We start from the raw sequence: 21,100 nt of genomic DNA, 5'->3' as shown, positions 1-21,100 counted from the left end.
GACCGCCGCGCCGCCGCCGTGCGCTCCCCGCCCCCCGCCTTTGTTTCCGACCCGGCGCCCGGTGGAGGCGCGAGCGGATAACCGGGAGGCGCGGCGGTGGGGGCGGGCCCGAGGCGTGGCGAGCGGGATGCAGCGGAGGCGCCGTGGGAGAGCGGCCGCCTCGGACCCGCAGACTCCCGCTGGCGGAGCCCCGCGAGTCTGCACTCTCGACCCACTCCCGGGCGGACGTGAGCACCCCGCGAGGCCTGCGGTAAACACGCGTGCAGCGGCGGGGAGGCCCGGAGGACGCCCGGACCGCGAGCCCTTCTGAGCCCCGTGTTTCTGATGGGGTTTGGAGGGAGCCCAAGTTTGAGCCCAGCTTTCCTCGCCTTTCCTGGGTCTCCGTCCCCCTACCCGTTAAAAGGAGGATCAGCTGACCCATGAAAGCCATGAGGACCCAAGTGTTGTCTTTTAGGTTCAATTACTACCAGTCAGTAAGCTAATAAACCTATTTATTACCTGGTGTATGGTAAACACAACCACCACAAAATGAGTAAAGCTCCCTGGCACAGAGCAAGGGAAATAATCTTTTTCCAGAGATGTCCAAGATGAAGTGTTGGTAAGTTTGTGGTTTGAGGCGTGGAGGATGTTTGGGCTTTTTGGGGGGAGACTTTTTTTTTTTTATCAAGAAACACACCCTTCTCAGACCCACCCTGCTTCCCAGTCCTGTAATCTCACTAGCCATATAATTGATTTCTATTTTAGGTGGATACAGAACTTTATGCCTTCAAAATGCTCTTATTTTGGCACTTAAAAATGCTGAGTACCATTTTGTAAGGCATATAAGGATGAGGCTATTATCCTTTGGGAAAAGATCAGTCCAGCACAGCGAACCGCTTGACGTGCTCAGACTGACACATTGCTGTTTCAGAGTTAGCACAGAGGGTGTCTAACCCCGGCCTACCTTTTAGACTTTGTACACACAGGGCACACACTTTCCAGACTATCCCTTCCCCATCTCAGTTTGGTTCTGCCCTGTTTAAAAGGCAAAGAAGTGCATGAGAAGGGCTTCAGGCAGGGTCGGGTGGGGCCCATGTGCTAGTGCGTGGGCACAGCGATGGAGAGTTAGCCTACGTGGGCTTTTGGGAACGTGTTGGCCGGGCAGGTAAGAACGCTTTGGATTATTTTGTCTTTATTTTTTAAGACAAGGTCTTACACAGCCTACACTGCTTTCAGACTTGCTACATAGCCAAGGCTGGTTTTAATCTGCCAATCCTCCTGTCTCCACCTGATTTACCAAGTTTAAATAGAGCCTGAGGGCGTGGCTCTGTGGTAGAGCTCTTCTTGGGAGCTTTCATTCAGTCAACAGACACTAGAGTCTCTCCAGTGTGCAAGACCCCCGGCTCTCTGCACAGCCCCAGACAGGAGCTGGTGCTTTGTGAAACATCAGGCAAAGGGACTCGTAAAAAATAACCAAAGCAATTTTCAGATTCTGGAGCAGATGCATGTGGGCTGCAGAACCTTCTCTGCCTGTCTGTGTCTTGAGACGTTACATAAATCTCTGGCTGGTCCCCGTCCCTCCCAGCTCCCTCCTTCCCAGTAACCTGAAATATTAATGTTATAGTCGCGGCCTTTTCCTTCACCTCTGCTTCACTGCCTTGACACCGCATGTTCCTGTAAGCCAGCTGGTTTGCTTTAAAGCTGGTTTTTCTCACCGACTGAAGCTCCTGGCACCTGCATTTGGATCTAAGTGAGACTGTTCTTAGAGACCAGTGCTTACGTGAGAAATTGGAATAGCACTTCTGGTTTCCTTTACACATTGTTATAGCACTCAGTGAGCATATGTCACACCACACACACACACACACACACACACACACACACCTTGAGCTAATCTCTCTAGGGAGATAAGATCCTGTGAGGACTCATGTGGCTCAGCAGGCCCACCTGTAAGAGCATCACAGTAGCTGCACTCAGCAGCGAGGGGGATAAGCAGAAACTCTCAGAGGTAGCATCTTGTAAACTGCTGCTTGGAAGTTTACTGGGCAGAAATATCTGAGCTGACATTTAAAAACAAATATTCTTGACTTTAAAAGCCTATTTTAAAAATAGGATTGGTGTCTTGACCAGGGCATTTTAACCTATGGGAGAGAGGAAGAGTTATTAAAAATATATCTCCTTAACTAAAATGTTTTTTAATAAAATGAGATCAGTAATGCTAGAATTAGCTCTGTAAATACTGTACTGGATCATTGTATGCAGTCTTTACTGTCACATGAGGAAGGCGCTGATTATCTTCACTTTATGGAGGAGGAAACTGAGTCAGCCACAAAAGACTAATATGTCCAGTATTGGTTATATAACTTTGACAAATTTGAACATTGCTAGGGAATACTTATCAACATATAAGTTAAGGGGCCGGAGCTTAGCAGTTAGGTGTGCCTGCTGCTCTTGCAGAGGACCTGAGTTCAGTTGTAGCACGCACACTGCACAGGCTCTAACTCCAGCTCCGGGAGGTTGGACGTCCTTTTCTGGTTTCAAGGGCATTCACACCCACAGGTGCACACACATGTACATGAACATGATTATCTAAGGACACTGATTTCCTGCCTTCAGGAGAGGCAAAACAGACCAGAGCCTTCATCTGCTTGCATAACACGCTCTGGATACGGGCTGTGCCTTCATTATTTGTCTAACGCCATCTCGAGTCTCACCTTATGAATTCCCATGAATGAGACTCAAAGAAATCAAACAACATCACTTAACATCTCTGCAGATCGATTCTTATTACAGCCCACATGGGTTCTCAACGCCACAGCAAATGGCTGTCCAAAGAAATGGGCGTGTGGGATGAGGTAAGAGGGTAGGGCTGTGTCCCCTGAGCCTGGCTCGGTCCTGGAACCCTGACTGGGACAGAGGAAAGAACAGACACAAACACGGGTCTAGAAAAGCTGGGGCCAGCTGGGCTGTCTGCATCTGATGGACACCCTGGAGCCTCTGTGCACTTCTGTACAGACCAGGGGAGAGGCTAGCTGGTCTCGGGAGTGGTGTCTGTCTATAGGGAGCAGTCTCTGGCTGGTCTTGGTAGTGGTGTTTGTAGGGGGCCAGTCTCAGGCTGTAGTCAACCTGGAGGAGGAAACTGTAGTTGCTAGTTTTTACATGTAGTGGTCAACCTTTCTAGAACACTCTACTTAGACATAAGATTTGCCTTTCTGAGCCTGACTTGGGGGAAAGGCTTTGCCAACTTGGCAAAGGTCTGAGTCCATTGTCCTTAACATGGATGGCTGGCTCATGTCACAACTTCACTTCCTCAGACTAGCAAGAGAAGACAGGATATAAGTGATGGCACCATGGGTCTCACATGGCTTTCTGAATCCTTCTTACCCCGATAACACATTCCTCATGTACCATCTCAACAAAGCCCGTCAGACACTGAAGCCACTGTGCGGTCAAATACACAAAGAACAGATTTATTTGATACAGAATCACAAGTGGGTGAGGTGGGCTCGCCATCTGCAGTCCCGGGGTCTGTTCCAGCAGTTCAGGAATCGGGGTTACCTGGAGTGAGTCAGAACAAACACCAGGGCCATCCCAAAGCCCCTGTCAGCAGGGGAGGCTGAGGCAGGTAAGAGGTCTCCGCTCTCCACTGCCATCTCATCTTCTGCTTGCTGACCTTGAGGTGGCCTGTGAGCTCTCCCTGCTGCGGCTGTGCAGCCCAGAAGCCAGGACTTCCTCTAGGAAACTGACAAAGAGATTCCAGGTTATCTGGAGAAAAGCACAAGCCTCACCAAGCCAGAGCCCCGCCGCCCTCAAACCACTGAGCTGGGCAAGAAGCACAATAAAGCTGGAGGAGTTCCGGTCGATACTGAGCCAGGTCCGGGTCCGCGTCTGAGGACAAGGACAGAAGACCCAGCCCAGGAGGACAAGGCCTTTGTGCACATTATTGTGTTTTCCTTTTCTTGGGCAGGATTTTGTGACATTGCTCTAGCCACTGTAATGCAGGCTGGCTTCGCACAGCCTTTCTCTCAGCCTAAGTGCCGAGATGATCAGTGTAGCTGCCATGCTAGGTCATGTGCCACAGTGTCTGTGTAGAGGTCAGAGGCTCAACTCAGGTCATCAGTCTTGGCAGGAAGTGTCCCTGCCCACTGAAACTTTACAAAGAAACTATGGGACTCCAGATCTTTTAAGGGCAAGGTTTAATATATTACCGTAGGACAGTGGTTCTCAACCTTTCTAAGGCTGTAACCTTTTAATACAGCTCCTCATGTGGTGACCCTCAACTATAAAATTATTTTGTTGCTACCTTATAACTAATTTTGCTACTGTTATAAATCATAATGTACATATCTGGCATATAGGTTATCTTATCTGATATGTACATGCCCCACAGATCTTATCCTATTGGATATTCCCTCCTCTTCAAAATCTTTCTAAAAAGCCTTTGTGTGTGTGACTGGTGTGTGTCACAACGTGCGTGTGGAGGGCAGAGGGCAACCTGAGGTGTTGGTTGGTTCTTACCTGCACTGAGACGGGCCTGCCTAAGCCGAGTAAGTTTACTCAGCCAGTTCTCTAGGGCTTACCAAAGCCGCCCAAAGCATATAGGCTAGATACAAGAAATAGTTATAGGAGCTGCCCTTGGTCAGAGACGCTTCTCTCTCATACCCGGGTTGTTGTGATGGTGTTTGTAAGTCTGCTTGCTCTGTGAGGGAAAGATGGGAAGTACTTCACCCTGCTTTATAGTTCGAAGCTGGGGCTTGGAGGATTTACATTCTAAACTCCATTAGAGACAAAAATGAAGGGAATAAGTAGAGGCCACGGCCACTGCCTCTACTGAAACACAGGTGCCTCTGCGTGGCCTCCTTTCCACCACCGGACTGGCAGTGCCAGAGTGCATGAATCAGGGTCAGGAGAATGCAGCATTGCCTTCTGGGAAGGAAGCAGTCCCCAGCAGGTGGTTCCAGTAAGAAGGAAGCTGCCAGGGGCCCTATTGGAGCTTGTCAGGTGATCTTTGCTCATTTTCAACTCTAGTACGAAGGGAAAAGGACTTGCTAAAATTATACAGAATGATCAGTAAGACCACACATTCCTGACTGCAAAGAGAAAACACGGTATTTGCCAAACCTAATTTTATTTCCCCGGGCTATTGTGACTTTTCAAATATCTATTTAGGGACTTTGATGACTCACTGCTCAGAGTGCTTAAAAATTATGGGCAACGAACATATTGGTAGCTGCACCCTAAATTTAGACTGTGTTTAAACACAACGAGACAAAAAGAATGGCTTGTCTAGGTTTCTAAAAAACCAATCTCACCTAAAAACAAACTGAAAAATCTCTCGTGGAGCTAGGATCTGATCCAGTTCAGTTAAATTCCATTTAACAAACGTTTACTGTGCGTGCCTGGACCGCTCTGAGCTTCATGTGTGCAGGGCACAGCTATGAGTCCTACCTTAAGAGAGAGCCAGATGCACAGCACATCTGGGCAAGGGTGTGGCACAGACAACACTAGGCCTGGAGCATGTGGCTGCAGGGTGCTGCCCAGCTCTGTGGGTGGATGGACTGAGAGGACCTCACTCTTAAGCAAACCTTGAAAACTCTTGAGTCCTCCATAGAAAAGCAGGTTCTGGCCTAGAGAGGGGGCTCAGTGGTTAGGAGCGCCTCCAGAAGACCTGCGCTCAGCTCCCAGATGTTTGTCACTCCATGTCCAGGGCATCTGACGCCTCTGCAGGCCTCAGGGACACACATGGTACACACACATACACAGAGGCAAGCACTCGTAAAATAAAAAGAATTCTTTTTTAAAATGCTTGTATCATCTTTTTTTTTTTAGTCTCTGGTGACAGGCCAAAAGCAACCCTCACAGCATTAATGCTATGCTTTGAATAACTGTTCCTAGACAATGCGTCAACAATGCTGCATATATATGTTCATATCTAAACCATCATCTTTGTCCTCTTCACTACAGTCCACAGGCAGACATCACACATGAAGGAGGATGGAAGGCTGACTTGGGGGACTACCTAATGTATGCACGCAGTGACTGCCGGGAGGCTTTGCGGGGAAGAGCGTGGTGCCGCACCTGATGTCCTGAGGCTGAGCTTTGGTGCCTGGGGTGGAAGGAGAGCTGGTGCCCACAGTGTCATCTAGTGTCCATGTGTGTCTATGGTGTGCACACCCTCCATATGTGTACTACGTACATGCAATAGAGGAACAGAGTGTGTGGTTTTTATGTCTGTATGTATGATGTGAGAAGAAAGAGACTCAAGACAAGTGTGGCACACACTCAATTGTCTCGGAACTTGGGAATTCTCTATTTTCCTCGAAGCCTTTGTACTTTCCTGCCCCAAAGTTCATTTTATTTTATTAAATTAATTCTTTGCATATCTCCCAAATTATATGAAAATAGATATTCCAAAAGACATGTTATAATTATTTGGTATTCTTGCATGTACCTAGGAACTATAATAATCATACTCGAATTTGAGAGATACTGGTTTCTTTGGTTCCCTGGGTGGAGTCTGGGCTCACTGAGGAAAGGCGCACCCTCTCCTTTTTCTCCCCTGCCTCACGTGCTAGCTCACAGTCACTGTAAGCATCTGTCATGCTCTCAAACAATAGAATCATATTATGCCAATACTCTTGGCTCATATTTCTTTTTTTCCTTGAAAGAAACAATAGCAAAATATGTTTAAAAAAACAACAAAAATCTTTCCCTGTTTCAATAGATGGGTAATCCAGAATTGGAGAGTTTTGTGCACAGAAGGAAATATTACACAGCCGTGAAAACTGAGTGAGCAAGGTCACGGCAGTAATGTGGATAAATCATAGAGGCGATGAACGAGAGGGAAGTATAACACCACTTTGTCGTGATTCAAACTGAGCAAAACTAAGCATGTTATTTAGGAATGCATGCCCGTCTGAGATCAAGCACATGTCTGTATCAGGCAAGGGAGGGGGAGCTGTAAGCACACAGAGGCACAGGCTGCCGGCAGTGCTGCATCCCTGAGTTAGGAGAACAGTTCACGCGGTCACTGCAGCGTGCTTTCCATCATACATGGTACATCTCTTTTTCTAACTCTCAAGTGATAAACCCAAAATCTGAGCTGTTTCACTGTACAGTTCCTCAGCATCTTTAACATGCTATGGTGATGTGTGATTTTCCAAGACAGCATGTAGTCCTTTCCCACTTTGTTGCCTGCACACTCTTTTTAAAATGCATCTATCCGTGTCTCCTCAAACACACTTCCTGCAGGACACACTGGGAAACACTGAGTTAACTAGAAAACATTGCCTTAATAACCACCCATCCTCCCATGGTTCCTTATACCTTCCTAGGAATGCTACAACCACCTGTGACAAACAAAGCAACTCCTTAATTCCTGTCTTTTAATGATACCCAACTTAGGAGAAAAAGAAAAACAAAGCAAAGGAAAACAAACAGGAGCTCTTGGCCTGATTTCTTCTCTCACTGAGAAGGAACAGGTCAGATGTAGACACTGGGACTCTGGGAGAAGCCAGTGCTGGGTGTGACTTGCTGGAGTGCAGACGAAGGAAGGAGAAAGGCCCTCGTGTCTGCAAGGGAAATGACTCCAGGGAAAGAACTGCTTGTGTATCGGTCATGCAGGTCCAAGAGGGAAGACAGACCCACAGATAGGCTTCCTTCCTTACCCCTACAGACACCCAATGCCACAGCAGTTTGTCAGAGCAACCATGACTATAAGAACAGAATGACAGTCCTAGCACCCAGGAGGTGGAGGCAGGAAAACGAGTTCAAGGCCTTGTCTACACACTGAGTTTAGGGCCAGCCAAGGCTATATAAGACCCTGTCTTGAAAATAAAATTGGGCTGGAGAGATGGCTCAGGGGTTAAGAGCACTGACTGCTCTTCCGAAGGTCCTGAGTTCAAATCCCAGTGACCACATGGTGGCCCACAACCATCTGTAATGAGACCTGACGCCCGCTTCTGGTGTGTCTGAAGGCAGCTACAGTGTACTTAGATATAACAGTAAATAAACCTTTAAGATGGAATGAGCAGGGCCAAGCCAGAGTGAGCAGAGGTCCTGAGTTCAAATCCCAGCAACCACATGATGGCCCACAACCATCATGTTCATCATGTATCAGTACAGCTGCAGTGAACTCGTATACAAAAAATAAATAAATCTTAAAAAAAAAGAATGTGTAACAAATGCTCCCATACTTGTGTAAGTACCCATGATGTTTAAAAAAAGGAAAAAAAAAAAGGAAAAAACAACAACAAGCAAACTGTCTGGCTGGAATGTAGCATTTAGGAACGTTTATACCCTATGTGCAGCCACTGCTTCGCACTGCTGCGAGCCCAAAGGTTTGAGCTGCAACACAAGCTCTGCACTTCCCAGATGTGATCCAAGCACATCATTTGTGTCCCTGGTTTTCATCTTGAAGTTGGGATCACAAGGACCTTACTTCCTGGATTAGGAGGGTGAAAGGAAATCGTATCTGCAGTGAAGAACTCGTCCCTGTGGTTCCTGCTTGATCGCTACGCCCATGGGCAGAGGAAGAGGACGCAGATAGAACACTTACAAAGCCTATCAGTCAGCCAGGGCCTGAGGATGTCAGCAAGGTGCCTTCTCAGCATGCATGGAGCCCTGGGGTCAGTCCCCAGCACTGCGTATAGCAGGTATGGTAGTACACACGTGCCTTCTGAGAGCTCGGGAAGTGGAAACATGAGGATCACTTCAAGGCCGTCCTTAGATATATAGCAGTTTGGATGTCAGCTTGGGCTACGTGAGATCCAACATGAAAAAAAAAAAAAAACCCCAGCTGCAGCGACTCTAGTCCCAGCAGGAGGCTCTGATCTGAGAGTTCAAGGCTAGCCTGAGCTACAGAGCTATGCGGTGGAACCCTGACTCAAAAAAAAAAAAAAAAAAAAAGGATTTCAATAGTTATGTACATATGTGTGTGTGTGTGTGTTGTGTGTGTATTGTTGTTAAAGATAGCTCTAGAACAGGTGCATACTAATATTGTTAATGAAGAAAAAAACCTGATGATTGCTTAATCAAACAACAGACTACAATTCCATGGATGAAAATGACATAGACACGTTTTTACTGAAATCGCACTGTCTTTTATCTAAAATTAGTTTATGTGGGACCACTCATCTTTCATCTAAGCATTCAAGAGGCCAGTCCGGGCTGCAAAGAGTGAGCCAGGTTAGAAAACCAAAGACCAGGGAAAGGTGTGCGCACTCACTGGCAGACCAGCGACTCCACACTGGGCGGGGGCAGCAGCCCTAGTGGGAGTTTGATGTTTTATTTAGGACCTTATTTTGGCCTAGTTGGGTTTATTATTAAAATGTTTAACATTTATTTGTTTATTATTATTTTTTATGTATGTGTGTGCAGTGCTTGCAGAGGCCAGAGGAGGGGTCCTCGGGAACTGGAGTTCTAGATGGTTGTGAGGTGCCAGGCGGGTGCTCTTACTGCTGGGCTGTCTCTCCAGCCCCTAACTGTATCATTTTTCCCTGTAACAATTCTATATTGTTCTTATGAAAAGTTGTCCTTAGTTTAAAGATGTTCTAGTGCACACACAGAGTCAGGAGACATCCTTAGGTTGAGTCTTGGTTAAAGTCAACTTCATCCTCGTCAGTGTCTACCTTTCCGCTAGGCACACACCCTCACAGGCACAGCACATGCTAACAGAACTGCACACAGTCAGGACTAAGGAAAAGCTGCTCAGTGGCAGGAAGAAAACAAACCTTTTCAGAAAGAAAATCTCAAAGCCAACGTGGTCCTGACGCTTACAAAGGGACCCTGAAGTGGCCCAAGGCGCAGGAGAGTGGGGTATGGGTTCCTTTCTCTTTGACATGCAAATTCCATCAGAGCATCCTAATTTTTCTGTAAATAATTCAGGGGCTGAACCCACTGTAGTTAGAGGAGAAGGGCCAAGGGTCTCATGTTACCTGTTCAGGTGACACCTAGGATGCTCTTGCTGACAACCTGCAGCAGCGCCTCTTGCTTCAAGTCTTCCTGGCTTTGCCACTAATTGATCAATTTAATTATTTTGACTTAAATTTTATTTGGGATGCCAAAAGCCCCCAAATGAAATGATTCTGGTTCGTTGTTTTATGTTATTTCTCACTGGGCTGAAGGCTGCGTGGCTGCCTACCTTACACGTACCATTTGAAAGCAAAGGATCTGAAAAGGCACAGCAGGTAAATCTTCCCAAAATAGTACTTCAGTTGTGACACACACACACACACACACACAGAGAGAAAGACGGACAGACAGACACTGGGCTCAGCTCCAGCTCTGGCCCTGGGTTCTGCCTTTTATTACCCAGCTTCTTCATTTGAGCCTTCAGATCTCTCAGATCTCATCGGCTTGTTCTAGAAATTAAGCAAAGTTGAATGGGGCCAAGCATGGTGGCACGTGTCTTTAATTGTAGTGCTCAGGAGGGTAGAGGGAGGCAGATTTCTGAATATGAGGCCAGTTTGGTCTAAATAGTGAGTTCCAGGACAGCCTGAGATATGTAGAGAGATCCTGTCTCAAAAACCAGAAATGAACAAAACCAAAATTGAAAATATTTAGAAGTCTCAAATGTGTGCTGCTTAGGTAATTTAAAATGTTCTGGTAGTCATTAAAAAACTAAAATAACGAGAAATTTAATTATAATAGTTCATTCATATACCCACATAATTACCTTAAATTATTAGTGAGATATTTTACATTTTTGTGTGTGTTTCCTTTGAAATCCAAAATGCCTTTTACACTTGGAATGCACCTCCACTCCAGCTAGCCAGTCAGGAGCTCACATGTGGCTAGGGACTACTGTTGAGATGGCATAGGTGTAAGGTACTAAAGCAATGTGTAGCACATAGTAGGTGCACATTGTAATTTAGTCCTTAGTGTTATACTCTCTTTATAAGAACATATTTACTTTTACTGTTTTTAAAGTGACACATGCAGCTGTGTCATTTGAGAGCAGGCACCCATGGAGGCCAGGAGCGGATGCTGGGCTCCCTGAGCTGCTGTTACAGGTTGTCACAAGCTGTCTGATATGGGTGCTGGGCACTGAACTTAGGTCCTCTGCAAGGGTAGTATTCATTCTTTTTTTTTTTTTTTTTTTCCGAGACAGGGTTTCTCTGTGTAGCCCTGGCTGTCCTGGAACTCATTCTGTAGACCAGGCTGGCCTCGAACTCAGAAATCCGCCTGCCTCTGCCTGCCAGAGTGCGCCACCACCGCCCGGCTGGTAGTATTCGTTCTTAACCACTGGGTGGTCTCTCCAGGCCTATAATGCCCTCCTTAGGAACTGCTACAGAGTGTCTCTTTCAGTGACCAGATGACAGATGACGTCAGGTGGGAATGGGATATGACATTCAGTCACACTGGACTACACGTGAGAAAACAAATCTTGATGAGTATATCAAGAAAAAGTATCAGTTTGGTGCTGCAGAGCTTTGCCTTTCCATATTTTAATTTTGTTGTGTGTGGCGTAGAGATTAACCTAGGGCCTTGTAGGCCCCGGGCTGGTACTCCGTACTAGGCTATATCTCCCTAGCCATACTTTTTAAATTTTTTTTTTGTTTTTTTGTTTTTTTGTTTTTTTGTTTTTTGGATTTGTTTTTTTCAAAACAGGGTTTCTCTGTGTAGTCTTGGCTGTCCTGGAACTCACTCTGTAGACCAGGCTGGCCTCGAACTCAGAAATCCTTCTGTCTCTGCCTCCCAGAGTGCTGGGATTACAGGCGTGCACCACCACGCCCAGCTTACTTTTTAATTTTTAAAATTGAGATATAATTCATAGGGGAAACAATTTAAAGGGAGAAAGAGTACAGTAGCTCTGTTAGCTCTGTGCTGGCTGCTTTCCACTTTCACACAGGTCTACTCACTGTCTACACTGAGCACGGGGGAGAGCCGTGGTGGAGGGATGGGTCTACTCACTGTCTACACTGAGCACGGGGGAGAGCCGTGGTGGAGGGATGGATCTACTCACTGTCTACACTGAGCACGGAGGAGAGCCGTGGTGGAGAGGATGCCGGCCTCTGTGTTGCTGAGACATGCCTCATGCTAGTTAGAGGAAGGTAACTGGAAAACGAGATCCTTAATTGCTTTGTACATTTATAGCCACTGAGGGCTTAACTGAATCCAATTCAGACTTAACCCAGAGAAGCCACTATGCAGTCATAATTATTACTGACTTCAAAGGGAACCTGGAAGGAAAAGTATGGTTCATTGTCACCTAGCAGGATGCATCCTTATTTAGAGTCTTAAGAGGAACTGAGTGGATGGCTCTGGAGGCTGACTGAGGTTCCTGCAACGCTTCTCAGGCTGGCTGGCTAACACACCCTTCTCCTTCCCTTTCCCTTCATCCTGAATCTCCAGAAAACTGGGATTCTATTCCTTTAGAACAATTATGTCCATACTGATCAGGGTCTTGGCCTCTTGACTCACACAGCTAACTTGGTTGCTACCTGCAATGACCGGAACTCTCTAGTACTGACTGCTTGTGACGTGGCGGTAAGGCTGAAAGTTCAAACCAAGATGTTCCTTCATTTGTAAGGAAGGATCACACTCTCCCGGAAAAAAAAAACCAAAAACAAAAGAGGAAGACTCAGTTTACTGCAGGGAATAAATCCTGACCACAGTTAATCACTCTATGATTCTGTATTTTCATAATAAGCAAATGTTTACTTCTAAAAGATTGATTTACTTCTTCTCTATGAGGATGTGTGCGCCTGAGTGAGATTATGTGCACTAATCTGTGCACGTGTCTGTGGCGTCCAGAAGAGGGGTACAGGAGATGAGAGCTGCCTGGTGTGGGGGCTGGGACCTGAACTTGGGTCTTTCCTAAGAGCAGAGCATTCTTAACTACTATGCAGTACCTCCAGCCCCCCCACATTAGCTTTAGTAACTCATAGGACACTCATATCCTAAGTTCAATGTTATGACTCTTCTTAAACCCACAATGCACAAAAGCTCACATAGAAATCTTCTGAGTAACATTATTCAAAGGAGCCAAAAGTGGGAAACTATTCAGATATCAAGAAAATGTGGAGCCAGGCGGTGGTGGCACACACCTGTAATCCCAGCACTCTGGGAGGCAGAGGCAGAGGCAGGCAGATTTCTGAGTTCAAGGCCAGCCTGATCTACAGAGTGAGTTCCAGGACAGCCAGGGCTACACAGAGAAACCCTGTCTCAAAAAAAAAAAAAAAAAAAAAAAAAAGAAAGAAAAAAAGAAAGAAAGAAAGAAAGAAAATGTGGTACCTGCATACAGTGACATATTCAGTCATAAACAACAATGGAGTATGCTATCATAGCATGGGTGATCTTGGAAGGATATGCCAGGGGAAGAAGCTACTCAAAAGAAAGCATATAGCCACTCATAAACTGCCCAGGGAAGAGCCACCTATTTTGACAGAAAATACCTTAGGGCTAGGGTAGAAGATTCTTTTGGGAATGACTGAAATGTTCTAGACTTTGATGAAGTTCCAACATGTTTGTAAATATGCTGAGGATCAATACACTCCAGTGTCAATACATTTGGAGTCAATTGTGTGATACATAAACTATATCTCAATAGCACCATTAAAAAAAATAAAACACCACCAGGCTGGAGAGGTGCTTACTGGGTAAAAGCACTTGCTGCTCTCTCAGAGGAGCTGAGTTCACTTCCCAGCCCCCACACTGAATGGCTCACAGCTGCTGGTAACCCATCTCCAGAGGCAAGACTGCTCTTTTCGGGCTGCCATTGGTACCCACCCCCCAAAGTGGAATACACATACACACACACACACACACACAAACACACACACAAGCACACACCCCAACTAATCTACCCTGTTTCCTAACTTGTAGTGAAGATCGGTGTTTCTAACACTTGACTTGGCCCTTTGAGATCAGGCTCCCTGTGGGATCTAACTGCACATCCTTATATTTGTGCTCCCTCCACCCAGCCACCATCCTTTGTGGCTTCCCATGCACTGCATGACTCCGCCCAGGATGCCTACTTTCCATGAGTTTGGCTCACTCCTTTATGTCTTTGCAGAAATCACACGTTAACAAGGCTTCCCTGACACCATATTGAACAGCGTTACCCACTCTCACTTCAGCAATATCAACTTCCCTTTACCCTGTATTATATGTGTACCTTCACAGTATGCATATCACTTTCTGATTTACTGAATCTGTCTCCCTTATATTCCTTTGATCACTAAATATCTGAGCAAATGAATCACTGACTTATGTTATTCCCAAGTAAAACTCTCGGGTGAAATGGCTGTTGACTGTGTAGATGTTGGTGAAGGTAGTTGTGGTGGTAATGAGTCAGGCCATATATACTTCACAGAAACTGAAATTTGGCATTTCCACCCCCTATCTGAAGACAGAGTAGGCTAATGTGATTCATTAGACAAATGGACAGTTAATCCTGTAAGAAGACTACTACTAAGACAGGAGGCACCAGGCAGTGGTAGCTCATGCCTTTAATCCCAGTGCTCAGGAGGCAGAGGCAGGTGGGTCTCTGGTCTACAGGGCAAGTTCCAGGACATCCAGGGCTACACGGAGAGATCCTGTTTCAAAAAAATCAAAAAACCTGTTTCAAAAAGATCAAAAAACCAAAACCTACTAAAGGAGGCAACAGCCTGCACACTGTAATCTTACCCAGCTACACTGCCTGGGCCAGACGGCTGCCCAGGGCCAGGCCACTGCTGTATCTAACAACTATGAGATATGTCTTCCTGTGTCTTTGTCAGCAAGGCTACACTTCCTAATCCTTCCCAAACAGTTCTACCAGCTGAGGACCAAGTTTTGAAATCTATGAGCCTATAGGGGCATTTAAACTACCATAGTATCTAGCAGCAAATATCCACTTTCTATTTTAATTGGTGTTTTAAATCTAAGCAAAGGCAATCACAATTATACCTAATCAGAGAAGACCCTAAAGAAACATGTTATGTGACTGGAAGACCTGCTCATCCATTATAACCAGAGATTTGCTATAAAAAATATTACTAGCACTGGGCAGTGGTGTACATCTTTAATCTCAGTACTCGGGAGGCAGAGGCAGGCAGATTTCTAAGTTTGAGGCCAGCCTCGTCTACAGAGTGAGTTCTGGGACAGCCAGGGCTACACAAAGAAACCCTGTGTCAACAAACACACAGCATGCTCTCTTAAGGAAGTTGCTTAAGAAAGAGACACTTGACTGGGCATGGTGTTGCACACCTGTGACTCCAGCAGTTGAGAGGCTGAGTGAGGCAGAAGCATTGCTGTGAGTTTGAGGTTAGCTTAGAACAGAGTGAGACCCTGCCTCAAAACACACACACACACACACACACACACACACACACAATCAAACAAAATGTTTTTGTTAAAAATATATAGTGGGTCCCTGTTAATTCTGCTGTGCTAATAAACTATTATTTTTATATGGTTCCTTATTGGTTATATGTGTCTAAGTTGCCATGGTAGCAACAGCCAATGGCTCCTGTCTGAAAACTAAAGAAAAGTGAAAAAGGAGACAAAGGTCACTTAAACTCATACCTTTGAATGGCAACTTGAATTTTAAATTGAACTGCGATATACTTCTCTTTAAGTTCTAGTGGAGAAAGCCAGGCACAATGGCATATACCTGTTATCCCTGTACTGGGGAGGCAGGGGTTGGAGGATTAGTCTCAGGCTACACAGGGACTCCCAGGCCCTGTTTCAGAATGAAAATGGGGCTGGGGATATACACTTTCAAGCACCTTCTGGCTTAAAATGAAGAAACTTAACTCAAGGTGTTATGCAAAACTCAAACCAAGCCACTATCAAAACCCACCAAATGAAAACAACAACAACAACAACAACAACAACAACAACAACAAAAAAAAAACCCACCAAAGGGCCGAGGTCCAGCCCAGGGCGAGATAATTCTCTAGAACGTACAGGTCTGTGTTCAGTTCTCAGCACTGCCCCATGCCCCGAAAACTGCAAAGCCAAAACAAAAAAAGACTCCCATCACCAAGCTTAATGTTAATCCCAGAAACGCCCTAGGGAGGAAGGAAAGAAAGACGTGCTTTCTTCTCTGTTTTCCTGAGATGGGGTTCGAGAGGCAGCCCAGGGTGGACTCAAATGTGAAGTTGTCCGCCTCTGCTGCCTGAGGGGCTGGGCCTGCAGGCGTGTGCCACCACGCCTGATATTTCTATCCTTCATGTGCCAGTGTTGTTCACAACTGAGATGAAATTTCAATTTACAGAAGACAGTTACTAAATTTACCACGGGAGGGTAAAGGAGCCTGTAGTTTTTTGGAAAGCGGATCAATTTTGACACATTTATTCTGCACAGTAAGTAACTTCCTCCACATCATAAATGGGTGATTTAGGCATGTTGTAGTAAGTGCTGCTTCTAAGATTCGGCTGCAGAATAAATCTGTGGTAGACTCAGATTTTATTTGAGATTGCAAAGATCATGGAAAGCAAGTGCCCCAAATCCACAGAATTCCACAAGAAGCATCTCTCAGTCTGTAAAGGCAGGGGCTCTGTCTTGGCATGGTCCACAGGATGTGTCTTTTCTGTCTATGGGGCTCTTGTTATTTCAAATCCCCGTGATGCAGTCCATACCATCTCTTACACAGTTCTAAGCACAACAGGAGAGCATTCATTAGAGCCCGTCAGAAGTAGACTGCTTCCTAATCTCCATAGTTTCCCAAAATAACACTGACTACGGAGCTCCTGCGGGCAGGCTTGCCTGTGTCATTTAGCCCTCAGGGCATCACATGGGGGGGGGGAACAATCCCTACACTGAACCTAACACTGTACAGAAACAAATTACTCCACTTACTCTCCTCATACTAAAGTCTAAATTGCAGGCTCACAAGTGGCCTACTATATCTTCAACAGTTTCTCTTTTATTAACGTCTGTCCCATGGGCATCTGGGACCTGCCCCTTCATCCCCAGGGCCCCAGAATGCTGTGCACTCGCCCCACCACTGCCTGCATCCCCAGTTCAGGGATTTCAATGGTTTAAGAGGTGGGAAGTCAGTGGAGTATACACTTAGTTATTCAGGAGGCTGAGGCAGGATTGCCTGAGCTCAGGATTTTCGGGCCAACCTGAGCAAAACAGTAAAACCCTGACTCAAAACAAAACAATAAAAAAATGAGCAATGGATTATCTAATAACTGAGTGATATCTCAGGTAGTGTATACTCATGAAAATTGGCCCTTTCCACTGAAAGTTGAATTTTTTTTATTATTTCCAATTATTTAAGGCTTTGAAATGAATAGCCTTTTGAGATATCAGTAATAATAACTTGCTATCAGTAATATACTTTATTATTTATTTATTGGCTACAGGCTATATACTACAAAAGCAAATAATAAGGACCTAATATTAGATCATTTATGAAGTATACACATTTATTTTTTCCCTCTCAGTTTGGCAATTGTCATAGCAAGTCCCTCTTCCTAAAAGCTTCATTGGTCAGGAGCCAGTAAACAATCCTGTCAAGATTCTATCACCCTCTGTTGTTAAGTCATCTGCTCAGTGTTAAGTATTTAGCATGCTATCCATCAGACAGGAACACCACAGTCAACTGCAGTCAGGAGGACCTGTAGACTTTCTAAGGGCTGTCTATTTCTTTTCTTTTATTAGCCCTTTGAGAATATCATACAATGTGTTTTAATAATATTCCACCCTCCTCCCCCAACTTGTCTCAGATCCCTCTCCCTCCCCCATCACTTTCACAGCAAGGCCAACTGGTGTCGCCCAAATATTCTTGGATGTGTGGCCTTCCACTGAAGGCCCCAACTTATCATGAGCTACCCTCTTAAAAAGTGACTCTTCAGGAGGAGTGGCCCCTGGTTCTGGAAAGACTCAGTGAAACAGTATTCGGCAAAACCAGAACGGGGAAGTGGGAAGGGGTGGGTGGGAGGACGGGGAAGAGAAGGGGGCTTACGGGACTTTCGGGGAGTGGGGGGGGGCTAGAAAAGGGAAATCATTTGAAATGTAAATAAATTATATCGAATAAAAAAAAAGTGACTCTTTGCCCAGCAGCCAAAAATGACCCAACATGCCCACTAGTGAAAGTGGTAGAAACGTTACAGACTAGCCAGCCACTTCCTGACTGGCTTTACGGCCTGCTGCACAAGATGAAACCCATATCTGACACCATTTGGGAGCTCTTACTTCTTAATTTCACACAAAAGGCCATTTGCTTAGTGACTTTGACAAAAATTTATTTTAAAAAATTAGGGTTTTCTTCCTGTTTTTAAAACAGTGAAGTGAAAACTTACTCAAAGTATTATTAGTCAAGCATGAAGATATGCATTTTTATTTACATGTGTTGAGACTATTTTACAAGGATGTACACACACATCTACATATATATCTTTGTAATTCTACTTATTTTAAAATGAGATGTAGATGTAATAATTTTTCAAGTTAAAGGGAAAATTCTACTTTCTTAGGCCATAGAGCCACAAAGACTTAGAAAATGTAAATCTCAGAAGGTGTATTTAAAGTGTTTGAAAGTCAATTAATTGTTTTGAACACTAATATTAGAGGCTAGTAAAATCAAAAGACTCTCTAGGTATACTTGAGAGAACTTGTTTGGATCAAGATGGTGATGATAATATGGCTGCCAGTGAGCACTAACTAAACCTCTGACTCAAGACTGGAGTGTTACAGAACAATACAGGATCAGAGACATGAGATAACACTAATGAAAGAATAGCGTACTGGCCTCTGTCTTCCAGTCTCAGTCTCTGTTTCTCTTTCTCTTGCTAATTCACACTCTGGTGATGGCATACACCAGGATTAAATGAATGTAGGAATAATATTTAGTACTGTCCTCAAGCATACAGTATATGCTCAGTAATTATTAAAAACCATCACTTTTTTTTTTGTCAGCAGCAAGGGGGAAAAACCTGAATAAAATGTGACAGTATTAGTCACTTCTATGACAAAAATACTCATTAGCCACTGAATTAGAAATAAAACTTCTAGTTGATCATTTTAGAATGTAAGGATGCCTTTTGAAACATGTAAAAATCTGAGAATGAAGTATAACGTCATAACCATTTCACATGCTCCCCAAGTCCTAATGATTAACTCACTGACATGCTATGTCTAGATTTCAGGCAGATTTAGAAAGGTTCTCTTAGAATGAGACACAGAGAAAGGCAAGAGAAAACTACAAACACGCTTACGCACATGTCTAAACGTGTAAAAGGCAAGGGGAGCCGGGTAGTGGAGCTCATGTCTGTAATTCCAGCACAAAGGAGGCAGAAGCAGGGGGATCTCCAAGTTTGAGGCCAGCCTGGGATACATGGTGAGACTGTTTCAGTCAGTCAGTCAGTCAATAAATAAATAGAAGGAAACTGGAAAGGAATCTGACATTAGCTGGAAGGGAATCTGAGCCAGACTCCTGGATAGCTGCTGTGCCAGCATTCTTAAGATTGCAGTATGTATGCATTTATAAAATGTAATATTTATATATAAATACTATACAAGGACATGGGCAGGAAATAAGCTTCAATGAGAAATGGAATTAGAGTGGAGACTTCCACAGGATGTAGAGGCCTCACTAAGAAATGAAACAGAAAATTCCATATACACAAATGATAACCAGGATGCTTGCATATCAGCTGGTGCTATTCTTCTATGTACTTCAGTTACAGAAGTTCTTAAAAGCACAATTCCTAACTGCATTCTAAAACTTATCTTTATTCTCATAGCTAGATGTATACATATATACATTTACACACACACACACACACACACACACACACAACAATAGTAATCAAAGAAAAAGAGGCATATAATTTGAGAGCATATAAGGGACATGGAGGGGAAAAGAGAAGTGATATAATTACATTTAAATTTAAAAAAGTACTGAACTTGGAAGAAATGAAGAACTTGAAAGCATGTATAGAAAGGAGGGCATTAACAAACATAAGACAAATTTGCAAAAAAAAAAAACAAATAGAATTTAAAGTATAGCAGATACTATTCTAAATTTAAAATTCAATGAAGACACTGAACACAGAGTTTGCAGAGCTACAGAAAAAATGCCTGAAGTGGAATATTGATCTGAAAGGGTCATACAGAAGAAAGCACACAGAGAAATGGAGGCCCAACATTTATCTCATGGAGTTTCAGGAGAGGCCACAGGGCGCGGAAAGGTGGTAACATTCAAATAAATGTGACAAGACTTTTCCCAGAAATTTTGCTAAACATAGAATTTTATAAAAATTAATATACATAAGAATAAATTCATATTTACATTCAAATATTAAAACTAGAACATCAAAGATAACAAAGATAGTCTTTAATCAAAAGCAGCTGGGTGGCAAGGGATCTCTGAGTTCGAGGCCAGCCTGGGCTGTAGAGTAAGTTCCAGGACAGCCAGGGCTACACAGAGAAACCCTGTCTCACTCAAACAAACAAATATCAGAAGATTGCCTTCAAATAACAATTATAGTGAGAAAAGACTTTTTCTGGATTTGAGGCAGAGTCTCTCTCTCTATGATGTCCAATAGGCCTGAAACTGGCTAACTGGCTGTGTAGGCTAGGCTGGCCTCAAACTGATAGATATCCACCTGCCTCTGACTCAGGAGTCCTAAGATTAAAGGAGTGTGCCACCACACCCAACTTCAAAGAATATCTGTTAAAAGTAATTTCAGTGAAAATAATTTCACTGACTTTTAAATGCTGAACAGAAATTATCAGCCAAAATTACTCCCCCTCCCTCCTTCTCTGTTTCTAAAAAGATTCATTTTTATTTGTGTGTGTGTGTGTGTGTGTGTGTGTGTGAGACCTCAGAGGTCAAAAGAAGTCAGATCCCCTGGAGCTGGAGTTTTAAGTAGTTAAGAGTCACCTGATATAGGTTCTAGGATCTGAACATGGGTCCTCTGGAAGAATAATAGCATATCTGCTGAGCCATCTTTCCAATCCTCAACACAGAATTCTGAACTTAGCTGAGTTATACAGTTTTACACAAGTCAAGGTAACTGACAAATGGCAGAAGGGTGTTCTTTGGTAAGAATAAAATTGTACCAAAGAGAAGACCAGAATGAAAGAAAGAAACTAGACGGAGAAGACAGACAAGTTCAGGTAAATTTATTTGTGGGGGTGGGGGGGCGGAGAGGGGGAAATTGAGTCACACTGAGTTTAG

At 44.4% G+C, this 21,100-nt stretch overlaps 1 protein-coding gene across 1 annotated transcript in view; it reads right to left on the bottom strand.

Annotated features, from left to right (window-relative positions):
• Positions 1-3,423: 3,423 nt before the first annotated feature.
• Positions 3,424-21,100, bottom strand: part of Vps45 (vacuolar protein sorting 45 homolog) — a 63,460-nt gene continuing 45,783 nt past the window's right edge. Inside the window, 1 exon segment of the mRNA XM_052179724.1 lies at positions 3,424-3,721. Within this exon segment, the coding sequence (XP_052035684.1) occupies positions 3,634-3,721 (88 nt within the window). The 3' untranslated portion in view covers positions 3,424-3,633.

Source organism: Apodemus sylvaticus, chromosome 4, assembly GCF_947179515.1.
Source record: "Apodemus sylvaticus chromosome 4, mApoSyl1.1, whole genome shotgun sequence".
Lineage (NCBI taxonomy): Eukaryota > Metazoa > Chordata > Mammalia > Rodentia > Muridae > Apodemus > Apodemus sylvaticus.
This window is presented reverse-complemented; position numbering and strand designations above follow the sequence as displayed.